This window comes from Anas platyrhynchos, chromosome 2 (assembly GCF_047663525.1).
Source record: "Anas platyrhynchos isolate ZD024472 breed Pekin duck chromosome 2, IASCAAS_PekinDuck_T2T, whole genome shotgun sequence".
Lineage (NCBI taxonomy): Eukaryota > Metazoa > Chordata > Aves > Anseriformes > Anatidae > Anas > Anas platyrhynchos.
This window is the reverse complement of record NC_092588.1, coordinates 61,142,299-61,154,303: the sequence shown is the minus strand read 5'-3', so window position 1 is coordinate 61,154,303 and position 12,005 is coordinate 61,142,299. Positions and strand designations below refer to the sequence as shown.

The 12,005-nt window shown below is 39.2% G+C and overlaps 1 protein-coding gene across 3 annotated transcripts in view; it reads right to left on the bottom strand.

Moving 5' to 3' along the window:
* ZNF407 (zinc finger protein 407) overlaps positions 1-12,005 on the bottom strand; it is a 333,603-nt gene that overhangs the window by 97,874 nt on the left and 223,724 nt on the right. For all 3 annotated transcript variants that reach the window (XM_027451888.3, XM_027451889.3, XM_072034832.1), the window contains one exon: positions 1,375-1,553. In XM_027451888.3, coding sequence (XP_027307689.3) covers positions 1,375-1,553 — 179 coding nt within the window. The remainder of the gene's footprint in view (positions 1-1,374; positions 1,554-12,005) is intronic.

The following is a 12,005-nucleotide window of genomic DNA, read 5'->3' as shown; positions in this document are numbered from 1 at the left end:
TTTTTCATATTATTTTATGTGGGATTATTGCAGTTAAAACCCAACGGTGTCTGGATTTAAGATCTGAGTTCAATATCCATTCACGTTAGTCAGGACTATGGTGAAATGTGATCAGCTTTCTGACCTATTTTGAAATTGGTATTCCGCCAACTAGCATTTTGTTTGCACATCCAGATATTATCCACCATATGCTGACATGACATGATGATTGGTTCCAAAATGAAGTGGAATACTTGGCAAATAGAAATATATGGTACAAATAATACACTGCCTCTAGTCAGGAAAGCAAGCAGTCGTTCTGAGAAGACTGAAAGGTTTTAAAATAGCTTGACTGTAACACTGCATAGTGCTGAATGAAAACTCTCTAGGTCATCCTTTTCACAGGTATGACTCTCAAAAATTACAAGATCAGTTCCTTAAAGAAGATTCAAACCTGACACAACAGTACTAATAGTAGGACTTCAATAGAAGATTAATTTGCGTCTTAGGGAGGATTTGGCCCACATAGCTTCTTCCTCCTCTGGATTCCCAAACTCTTTCTTCTCACCATCTGTTCTTTTTTCCCTCTGCTCTGACTTGTCTTCCCTCCCAGTGATGTCTAAGTTATCTTCCTCTCCTGAATTAAGATCACATTTCATTTAAGCTCCAGTCTACGCTTGTATGATTTCTCCTAAAATCTTTCCACTGAACTCTTTTCTCCTATCCTGATGCTCCAACTATACTTCCGCCTTCTATTCTGAACTTTAAAATCCCTGCTATAAAAATTATCGTCTTCTTAAACAGAACACATCCCTAACTTTTTTTCTTTTAGTTCCTATTTCTAAAGTCATTTTTTTGTTTTGCATTCCTCCAGTGATTCTCATGTCTGAGCTCTCGAATGTAAAGTCTCAAAACGTACATGCAAGTTATTGATGGATCTCTGCTGTTCTATATTTTAATGCTAATCATTGGTTCACTGTAATGAAATTTTTAAAGGTGTTCATTCATTTGATATTGAATTTGCTTAGGAATTTTGTTTTTCTGCTCTTGGAGAAGTGGGGTGGGTAAAGAAATTTAATATAAATGTTTAAAAAATATATCTCTGTACAGAAGTTTAACTAAATTTCAAAACAAAGCATCTAAATAGCATGCATTTCTGATATTTACGCATTAAGCTGTAAACCTTGCTGATGAAACTTGAATGGATTTCAGTGCTTGACACATAACTTTCACCCCTTATGTAAACTTGAAGAGAACTAAGCCCATTTTAAAATCATGTTCTTTTCTTCAGAATAAATGATAGTAACATAACAGCTAGCTTTCTTATTGCAATCATTTCAGCATGCTCACCTGGAAAAGTGAAGAATTTGAAAGCAAATGGAAGAATGACCTTACCAGCATGTAAGTATGCCAGATCGGGATTTTCAATGTCTGGGTGTAGTTCTTTCAAGTGGTTACGAAATTCCACGGGGATATTGGTTCCATAGTCACATTTAGGACAGTTATACATTTTCACTCCTTCATGCTTTCCTGTATGCAAGATGTGTTTACGGATGTTTTCAGCACAGTTAGACCTAAAAAGCAATAAATTAAAAAATAAAAATAAAAAGAAGGTATATAATAATTTATTCAATACTAGTCATTCAAGCTCTGGCTGAAAATAAAATAAAATAAAATATAGTGTTATAACAGAAAATGGGTTTCACATTTGCAAAAGCCTTATCATTCTTATTTTTCTGGATGGTAATCAGTGACAGACAGACATTAAGCAAAACTCTTTAACTTACCAAAACTGATCTTCATTTAACCATCCTAACAGCTAGGTCTTGAATAAACCCTGCTAGAGAAATGCACAGATGCCTATAACATTCCCAACAGTGTTCAGGTGCACTTTTCCAACACAGTTCCTAGACTCTAGAGGAACTGTTGCAAATGATTTTTGTAAGGATATTCCATCAACTCTTATCTCATCTTATTAACTGTTATTAGAAAGGAGAAGTGAGCTATTCAAGTTTACACCTTTTAGAAAATATGCACAGATTCTGATCTATATCTGAAATACAGCTGTTGTGGAACACTGGAGTATTCATATATAAAAGTCAGACCACATATACATTTTTAAGCATTTCAAGGAACGTGCTTCAAGGAAAGTCTCTCATAATATTTCTGGAGAAAAAAAAGAATAGAAAAAGATCTTACATTTGCTTTATCCACAGAGAGATCCATGACGTGGCAGTATTTTTTAAATTCCAGTATTAAAAATTTTGCAGTATCATTCCAAATTTATTTTGTATTAGAATTTCCCACTTACTCTAAGTATGCGATAAAATCCGTATACAAAATATCGTTTTCCCATTTATTTCAAGCAGAAATAGCTAATGATTATTCTTGAATTAAAATAATGGCCAGTGTATACCCATTTCTTTTGTAGACTTTAGTCTGTAGTACTATAGACTATTAATGTGGTTAAACTAAGAATGTTAATCAAGCTTCACTGAAAGAAGTACAAGCACTCAATTGAAATATATAAATACATGATACTTCAAAAGTACTCAAGTAAAACAAGGGTAGTGTTTTGAGCAACTGATCGTTTGCTCACCACTGTTACTAATATCACCATAACAAGCACCTAAAAAAAGACCCCCAAAATAAACTGGAAGTAGCAGCTTGAAGTTCTGTTGGAGTGCCTGTCTCTCCCTTGGAGATGGTCATAGTAAAGATGATAACTGCCTTACGGTGCTGCCAAAGCTCACCCTCTGTCATGTCCATCTGCTATATACCAGTATAATGATCAGACTCCCAAGAATGTCAGAGAAGACACTTATGTTCACTGAAAAATATGGGAAATATTGGTCCTCAGCATCTTTCAGGATTCAGCCCTAAAAAAAATTACAGTGCTCATAAATGTTGTTAAAGTGAAACATGTATTTTATAAAAAAAATGGATAGTGTACACTGCAATGAAAGCAGGAGACAATCTGGTAACCTTCTATCGTGGGTTATACTTTAAAGGGCAGTGGATTAAAGTAGAGCATACAAATCTGAAATAAAATATCTGAATCCTTTTAGTTCGGCTCTCATACTATGTTCAGGAGAGATATAAAACTTTTTACTTTGAAATATTTCTGTGAAATATATAAAGGATCTGTGGAAACCTATGTAAGAATTGTGAAGAAAACCCAGCCTGTTCAAGGCATAAAAGGCTAGTCCTATCTCCTTTGATTTGTGAATTTGCTCTAACCACTTTAAACAGAGCAATCCTGAAGACTCATTTATTTAGCTATCAGTAAAAATCTGTGCCTAAACATGCCAACATACTGATACATTTATCATGGGAAATCATAACTTAAATATATATATATTTTTCCATGTGATGAGCCCAGAAAAGCTTAATCTGAAATGAGGAACATGAGATCACAAGGCATTACAAATGGCTCTCGTATTAGGTTGCAATGCAGCAATTGCAATCATAAAGTAAACCAGGAAGGTAACAACTGGCAAATCCAAGCACTTTTGAAGCCAAGTAATACCCTTAAATATGACATGACAAAAATGTACTGCATATATATATATATATATATATATAATTATTCAATGTGCTTCATCTGTTTTATTAGAAGTCTTCTCCTGAGTACTGTACGAATATGTTATTATATGGCTGACCAAAAAAAAAACAACACAAAACACAACACCCAAACTCTGTATGTGTGTACTTACATCACTTCATCTCATACGACTAAACACAGAGGTCTGTGATTTTAAACAGCACTGTGTTTTCACTAAAGCTATGCCATGATAAACATCTAACTAAAATATTATAGTGCTGCAATAGTGATGATAGTTAAACATTTGACAGGCTTTGTGCTATAAAATTCACTTCCAGGAGTTTATAAACTCTGAGATAAAGATTCCCTTTGTTCTGAAATTTGGCAATGGAGAGCCCAGCACAAAAGAAATTGTTTGAATAAAGTCTTTTTCTTTTTTTGTTTTTTTGTTGAGTCCCACTCTGAATTACAGCAGCAAAGAAATAAATGCAGATTTTAAGAGGCTAGCCTCTGTTCCAGGCTAAAACAGAGTTTTCATAGTTAAATTATTATCATTATTTCTAAATGTAAGCATGTTTTTGTCCTTATGACCAATTTTCCGTTTTGAAAACCAAACGTATATATTTCTGGCAATTTTTCCACACTGAAATAACAGGAAGGGCACTCATTAGCGAGACATAATTAGTTTGAAGCTATAGTCGATGGGTTTGCATTCAGTGCTGATGCAGAGAAGCAGTACAGAAATTTCTTTTCTTTCTCCTTTTCCTCCCAGTGAGCCTTATCAGAAATGAAGAAAGGTTTATAAGACTTGATTGAAACTCTGCGACAATTCTCTTATGGGGAAATGGAAGACCTCTGGAGAGTTTTCAGCATTCATTTCAGTCAGTGCTACACGTGGTGAGAGAGGAGATGGGAAATGTTGCGGATGAACAAGAAACATGAGGAGCTCGGCCCACAGTTCCCAGTAAGAGGCCTGTACAACTTCCTCTATTAAAGACTGATGTACTGGGAAGGGTGTAGGAGTGTTTTCCTCTGCACATGGCCAGGAGAGCTCCTGCACTTTCTGTCCTAAGGGACAGAGCTGTGAAGAAAGGGAGACAGATAGCAAGTTTCTCCTGAGAAATCCAGCTACTGCTTAAGAGGAAAGGAAAACCTCTTTCTGTCTGAAGATAAAAAGATTATTTTTTAAATCTCTAATGCTCATTGCACGGTGATGCATTCACATCACTGTTCTAAATGAACATTTCGTGTTGTCATTACAAGTCCATACCTACCAGCCAGTTTTTGGTCTTTCTTCTACCGCTCCTATGGGAATATCATAAACTCGTAAACTGGAAATTACTTAATTGTAAAATTGTACTTTTGCCACAGAGTCACAGTATGGTTGAGTTTGAAAGAGACCTTTTGTCTCTTCCAAGAGGAGAGATGTCATCTTATACAACTGCCCTGCTCAAGTAGGGCCACCTTGCCCAGGACCTTGTGTGGATGGATTTTGAGTATCTCCACGGAGGGAGACTTCACAATCTCTTTGGGCAACCTGTGCCAGTGCTCAGTCACCCACACATTAAAAAAAAAAGTGTTTGCTTATGTTCAGACAGAACCTCCTGTCTTTCCATTTGTGCCTGCTGCCTCTTGTCCTGTCACTGGGCACCACTGAGAAGAGCTGGACTCCATCTTCACTTTCCCACCACTTATTTATACACATTTCTAAGAACCCCCCTGAAACTTGAAGGCTAACCAGTCCCAACTCTCTGAGCTTTTCTTCATGTAAGTGCTGCTCCAGTGCCTTCATCACCTTAGTGACCCCGTTGTTGGACTCTCTCCAGTATATCCAGATCTCACTGGTACTGGGAAGCCCAGAACTGGACACACCACTCCAGGTGTGGCCTCACCAGTGCTGAGCAGCTGTCAAGGATCACCTCCCTTAACCTACTTGCGGCAGTACTTCAAATGTAGTACCCAGTACCCAGATGCTGTTGGCCATCTTGCAGCAAGGGCACATTCCTGGCTTGTGTTCAACTTGGTGTCCACCCATTTTGTGCCATCAGCAAACTTGCTGAGGGTAAATTCTGACCCATCTGTCCAGGCCATTAGTGAAGACACTGAATGGGACTGGACCCAGTATTTACCCTCTGCTAGTTACTGGTCTTTGACTAGACTTCGTGCCATGGATCACCACCCTCTGCGCCCTGCTCTTCAACAAGAACAATACCTCCAAGAGAGATTTAATTTACTTCTGATATCATTGTAATTTTGCTACCAAGTCTCAGGACACTGGTAATTACCTAGATAGGAAAGGCACACCACAGTGAAAAAAGTTGTGTAGGTACTCTAACAACAAATAATAAGCAACCTCCAATGGACATCTCCAGTGGCATCCTACTACAAAGAAGCTCAAAGCTTATCCACAATAGAGTCTAAAGCATACGCAGCTATCCCAAGGATGAGAACAAAACAGTTTATTCAGATTTTCCACTGGGAATTGTGCCTGCACAAGCACCATCCACAGAGTGACAAGTAAGCCCAGTGCTACATGCCACAACCCTCAGTGCCCTCATCTGCTTCTTAGCAGCATTAATCTGCTTGGTGGGAGAGCACAGAGGGAAGTGGAAGGTTAGGGTGAGCATAGACTGCCAAGACATTTTGTCAGCATGAGAAGCTTCTGCCTTTATTTGCTTTGTCCTCCCATTGCCTCTCTCCTATCTCTATATATCAGTTCTGTTACCAAAAATAGGGTATTGTGCTAAAAAGCAAGAAATGGAGAACCTTATCTACAGGATAATGGGAAAATACATGCTGCTAGTGCACAGGGCAAAAGTTCTCAGACCTGCCTTCCTTCCTAAGCAAGAAAACACTGTTGTTCATCTGACCCCTCAAAGCAGTATAACTGCCCCTATGCAGCCATTTTCTCAATTGCATTGGCAAGTTATGGTGTGCCACTGCTCAAAAACTAGGTCCTTCCCGTTGAAAACAACACTAGGGTAAGGGTTTCCAGGATGGCAGAGCACAGGCGTGCACTGTGCAGAAGGCAGAGGTGGGTGTTCAAAGTCAGCAGCAGGGAGCCATGTGAGGAGCAAGGAGCCTTGCAGCAAGTTCATGCAAGGTGGGGACTGGGCAGCCTGCAGGTCCCGCAGTTGGTGCTGGCGGTGGTCGTTATTCCCCCATCTCCTCTTCCTTCTCTCTGCAAGCCAGCCAGCCAGCCCTGACAGTGAGCAGTACAAACAATAAGAGGACAGGCTTTGGGCATCTCTTGCCCACACAGAGGGGCTCAGCCCTAGTCTCGTGGCTGGAAGGAGGGGGTCGTGCTCAATCCTCCTCCAGCCACCCTCCTCCAGCCACCGGCTCTGCTTTAAGCAGCCCACGCGAACAGCCCAGTTCTGTAGCTAGCTGCAAAACCGTGGCTGCCCGATACCGGAGGTATCTGCTGTCCTCATCTTTTCTTTTATTAAAAAAAAAAAAAAGAAAGAAATTCATGAAAACATGTTCTGTTAATTCTAAACCTGCCCATATAGAATATGAATGCTTCTATTTTTTTCTAAGGGTTTTGTACATGATAATATATTAGCACTGTATTCAACAGCTGCGAGAAATATAGCAGGAAACAACCTAGTTTTATTAAAATGTTTTACTAATAGGAGACTGAAATTAGGACACTCTTCCATTATGCAGTGCCTGGTATTTTCAGAAAGATGCTTACTGCAAGACATGGAAATGGAAGCTTTCAGAGGTACAAATGAGGCAAAATGTTAATTATCTAGCCCACTAAGTTTTAAAAATTTTAGCACCTTGCAGGGCTTATATTAGCACAAAATAAACCTTTCACAAAAAGATTTCTTCAGGACACTAGGTACAAACATCCTCTTTCTGCAGAGAAATGCATATAACCTAAAGGCCTTGTGGCAGCTCCATGGATGTCACTATTCACAAGATGAAAACAAACACAGTGATACAGCCAACTGAGTGAAAAGATTTCTGTTTTTCCCTGCTAGTCGGTATGAATCAAGTTCACTCTGGTACAGGGAGCACTCTGAAGGTCTTCTGCACCGTTCATACCCTGCTATGCAACCTACAGAAATGGCAGCATTTTGACTGAAAAATAGCAAATTCAATGGATACTTTATTCTTGAAATCCAAGCAGTTATGATGAAAGCAAACTTCTCAGAAAAACAGGATGTATCATTGAAGACTCTTTACCTCAGTTATTAACCAAAAATTTGGAGGTGCCTAGTTTACAGAAAATAACAAGCTAATTTGGAAAACTGTCTTTAGTTATTGAAATTTTAATTTAAACTAAAATATATATATATATATATTTTTTTTTTTTTTTTGGAAACACAAGGTCATAAGGAGCAATTAGCTTGACCTCATGGATACCACAGTCTGTAAAAAATCTGCCCAGTGATTCTTCCTTCAAACCCTCAGCCTCTTTGGTGCTAAAACATCATATTTTGAGACACATTGAAATCTGAGGGCGAGTAAAGGGGAATCTGTTGTAATTGTAGGCAAATTACTCTACAGTTAATCAGTCTCACAAATGGTCACATTTCTTACAATGTGGCATCCAGCTAACAGATGCTGCTACATGTCTGACCCTTCCTGCTCAGCTGAAGAATCCTCTGCTATCCAAACCTCCAACATCCAAAATCCATTGGAGGTTTGGATAAACTAATTGCCAGCTAACTCAAACTAGCTACAACACAAATGCAATTAGCACACATCATGAATGCTCAGTTCAGAACATGAGCTTAAAAACTGTAGTATTGGCTTACCTGCTCAGTGCTACAGTATTGCCCAAGAAACAGTAAAAAGCAAAAATATGTCATGGAGAAAAATACATTCTGAACTGTATTAACATTAGCATCGTCATCATTATTATAAAACTGTAATTATTATACATTAACACATATATAACCTATATGTGCATATGTATATGAGAAACGCGGTACATCTCAGTGTTATTACTAGCATACACCTGGGTTACCTCTTCCTTGCTTTTTCTCCTTTACAAGCAAAATCCTGTCTTTTATTTAGTTTTTAAATGACAGAGGGAAGAATGACATGAATACATGGGCTGGTGCTCTGTGACCAACCTCAGTTAGCAAGTGACTTATGGTATTATTGCCAGAATTAGACGCATTTAGCTCCATGGAAGTCAGCAAGTCAGCTACAACGTACCTAAGGCAAGCTCGGTTCTGCCTATGTCACTGCTGGCAGATACCTCTTAACGCTGTTCAGAAAGACCTCTGGTGGACAGTGCCAAGGAACTGCTGGGGGACACCACTATCCTATACCACTCTGTGTTTCTGCTGTGAACTTTTGCCCTCAGCTGATGCTTTTCAACCATACTGAGCTAAGCTGACTGAACTACATACCCACCATGTCATAAAAATGCATGCCTAACAATCTGGTGGCCACATGCATTGCCATGTTTTACATGTACTGCCGTGTACTGCATGTATTGCCACTCAGAAAATATGAAGTAGCCCATAAAAGAGAGCACACTACATTTACATGTTTTAATGAGATTTTATGACACAGTCAGTTTCACAAAGAAAATAATAAAAATGTATTTGGGATTTATTCTGACAGTATTATAGTAACACCCAGGGATAATAATCGTAACATTTTCTGCTTTTCTACATTTATAGCTTTGCATTTTTTTTCTATAATGATCTATTTGTTATGACATACAGTATGTGTGACAGATGTCCAATGCTGGCTGCTAAAAAGTAGCAGAGCCCTGTAGGGAAGCAGCAAAAACTTGTGCGTCAGCACTGAAAATGATGGAAGATTGATAATTACTGCTTGTGCTTCAGCTCCATTCGGCAGACTAGCATGTCCAAAATGCAATCTGGACACAGATCTACCATAATATATATACAATGAGCAAATATCCCAATTTCAAAGAATCAATCGTTAGAAGTACACAAGCTACAAAGAGTTGGAAACAATAGCCAAAATGCAATCCTTAAAAGGCAAATTTGGGGTAACTGGAGATTCTGAGGGGAAATAAGAAGTGGAGATTAGCTTTCCTTCTAGGGATCTGTAGAGCAGGTTACAGCTCTGCACAGTGAGCAAACAACCAAAGTATAAAAGCAGTACTAGCAACTACATCAATTCATGAATTTTCAGTCAAAATATTCTCCACCAAAACAAACAAACAAACAACAACCACCAAACAGCTTGTTTCACAGCACACTTCACAACATAAAGAAAGCTTTATTTTTGCAGAAAAAAAAAATAAATAAATTGCTCTGATTTGAAGGAAATAATGGCTTCCTGCCTTAAATGCTCCCACTAACCCTGCTTTTAACAGAAAGAGAAATGGGAATAATTTAGACAGAAAGCTAGAAATTATGTCCAAACTACTCGAAGAGGAGCAGGAGGAAGGGATGCAGAGAGGCAGGGAGCCGTGCCTCAGAGGGTCTGCTCGAGCAGCTCTTCAGAGAGAGCCACGAGGTCTCCTTCTACTGACTAGAGGGGGAAGAGAAGCACAATTTTCACTGAAATCTCTCCGTAACATTTAACAGGACCCCCTAGTTCAGCCTCCCTGCATGAAGAGGGGCCCTGCCATGGCCTGGCTCACTGGCCCACCGGCTCAGCCTGCCTGCGGCCCGTGAGGGCTGCAAAGGTCGGCTGTGCGCAGCGCCCTGCCGCCCCGTGTCAGCCACGGTTTAAGTGGCAGAAATAGCAGGTGGAGTTCATCTATTTCCCAGTAAACGGCGAATAATCACTCCATTGTTCGTGGGCTTCCTCCCTCCCCCTTTGTGTTCACGCTGGAGCAGGTGGCATAAAATAGAAGTTGGTCTGAGGAACGGCCTCTCTGCCACGGCCTAAGGACGGGGACCAGCCTTTAAGTACCCTAGGCCCTGATTTAGCAAGGCACTTACACACTTGTGCAGCTTAAGCACAAGCAGCCCCATCAACTTGAAAAGGATGACTCACAAGCTTAAATTTATGAACATGATCAAATACCTTGCTGAAATGAGGCCATGGAAAGCATCCATTTTTTTAAAAAGCTGGAAGGAATTTAATTGAAGACACACTTTCCCTTTCAACATCAATTCTTTCCCTATTGTACTTCCTTTAATGACCACATAAAGTAGCTGAACAATTCTGTAGGGTCTGTTTGTATATCCTCGGGAACCCATAAAGTATTTTCTCAAATATAAAAGTGCAGATGGAGCCTAAGAAAGGGTGCTGCAATGGTCTAGAGGCTGCAATGAGATAAAACTGGACTCCTCATGTTGCCAGAGTCAGAAATGATAGCAGCAGACCCTAAAGGCTGCCTGTCAATCTCAGATGCAGATGGCACTTCTTCCAAATGGCCTTTGTGTCAGTTCCTTCAGCCATTTTAGTGACAACACGGCTCCCTAGAGGGCAAATCCTGTTGCTTTGCAGCCTGGATTCACATCCAGGGCACCGTGGTCTGTACAATCTCTGCTTGAAGTAGTTTTTTAATGCTAATATATTGCTTCTTCTTGCCCTATCCCAGCCCCACCCCCCCATGCAAAAAGCAATGGTCATTTTCTTCCTCATTTCTAATGTTTCAATTTATCTCAGGAATAAGCATTAATTGTCTGAAAGATTCACTTTTGTTATGCATGCCGAAAGAATATATATAAAATTCCTGCTAATAAAATTTGCAGGTGACACTGTAATTGGTAGCATGATTAATAACAATGATACTGCAGTCATACACAGCAAGTAGGATGGTTTCAGAAGCTAGGTCGGTTGAATCAAAATATGTACACATACACCCTGGTGCCAGGTTTCACACCTTTGCACAAAACATGCAAGTAACTCACAGAAGGCAAAAACACTGTGAAAAGCTATAACACTGAAAACGATTTAGGGATTAGAGAGCCAACCGTTTTATGTGAACTTCTAGTGTGATGTTGTAAGAAAGTTCCCATGCCATCCTTAGATGTATAAGCAAGTAAGTAGTAAGAAAATGTAAGGAGGCTATGTTCTCTTTATGACACTGCAGAAACTAATGCCAGCATATCTACTTCCCATATTGCTGCCTACATTTTAGAAAGTACACAAGCAGCTGCAATGGTTAGAAACAGAACTACAAGTTAAGGGGAAAAAAATTCTGTTTTGCTTGAGTTTGAGACTTGAATATCTCAACAAGGAATAAATGCATGATTAAGGAACACCTTAATTTGAGAAAACCTGTACCAAAACCAAAAGCAACAACTAAAAGTTGTAGTTAAAATCAAATGAGAAATAAGGCATGATTTCTTCAGCAATTGCAGCAATTAACCTTTCATGCAAGGGGAATGGCTTCTCCAACTTTTGGTGTTTTCAAATAAAACCTGAATGTCTTTCTAAAAGACAAAATTCAGTAAAACATAAGAGCAAGCTGTAGGAAAAAAAAATACAATAAAAAACCACCTATGCAGTTTGTTTTATGTAGAAGGTCAGATTGGATGAGCTTAAGGCTTTCTCCGGGCTCAAAGTCTACAAGAAGTACAGT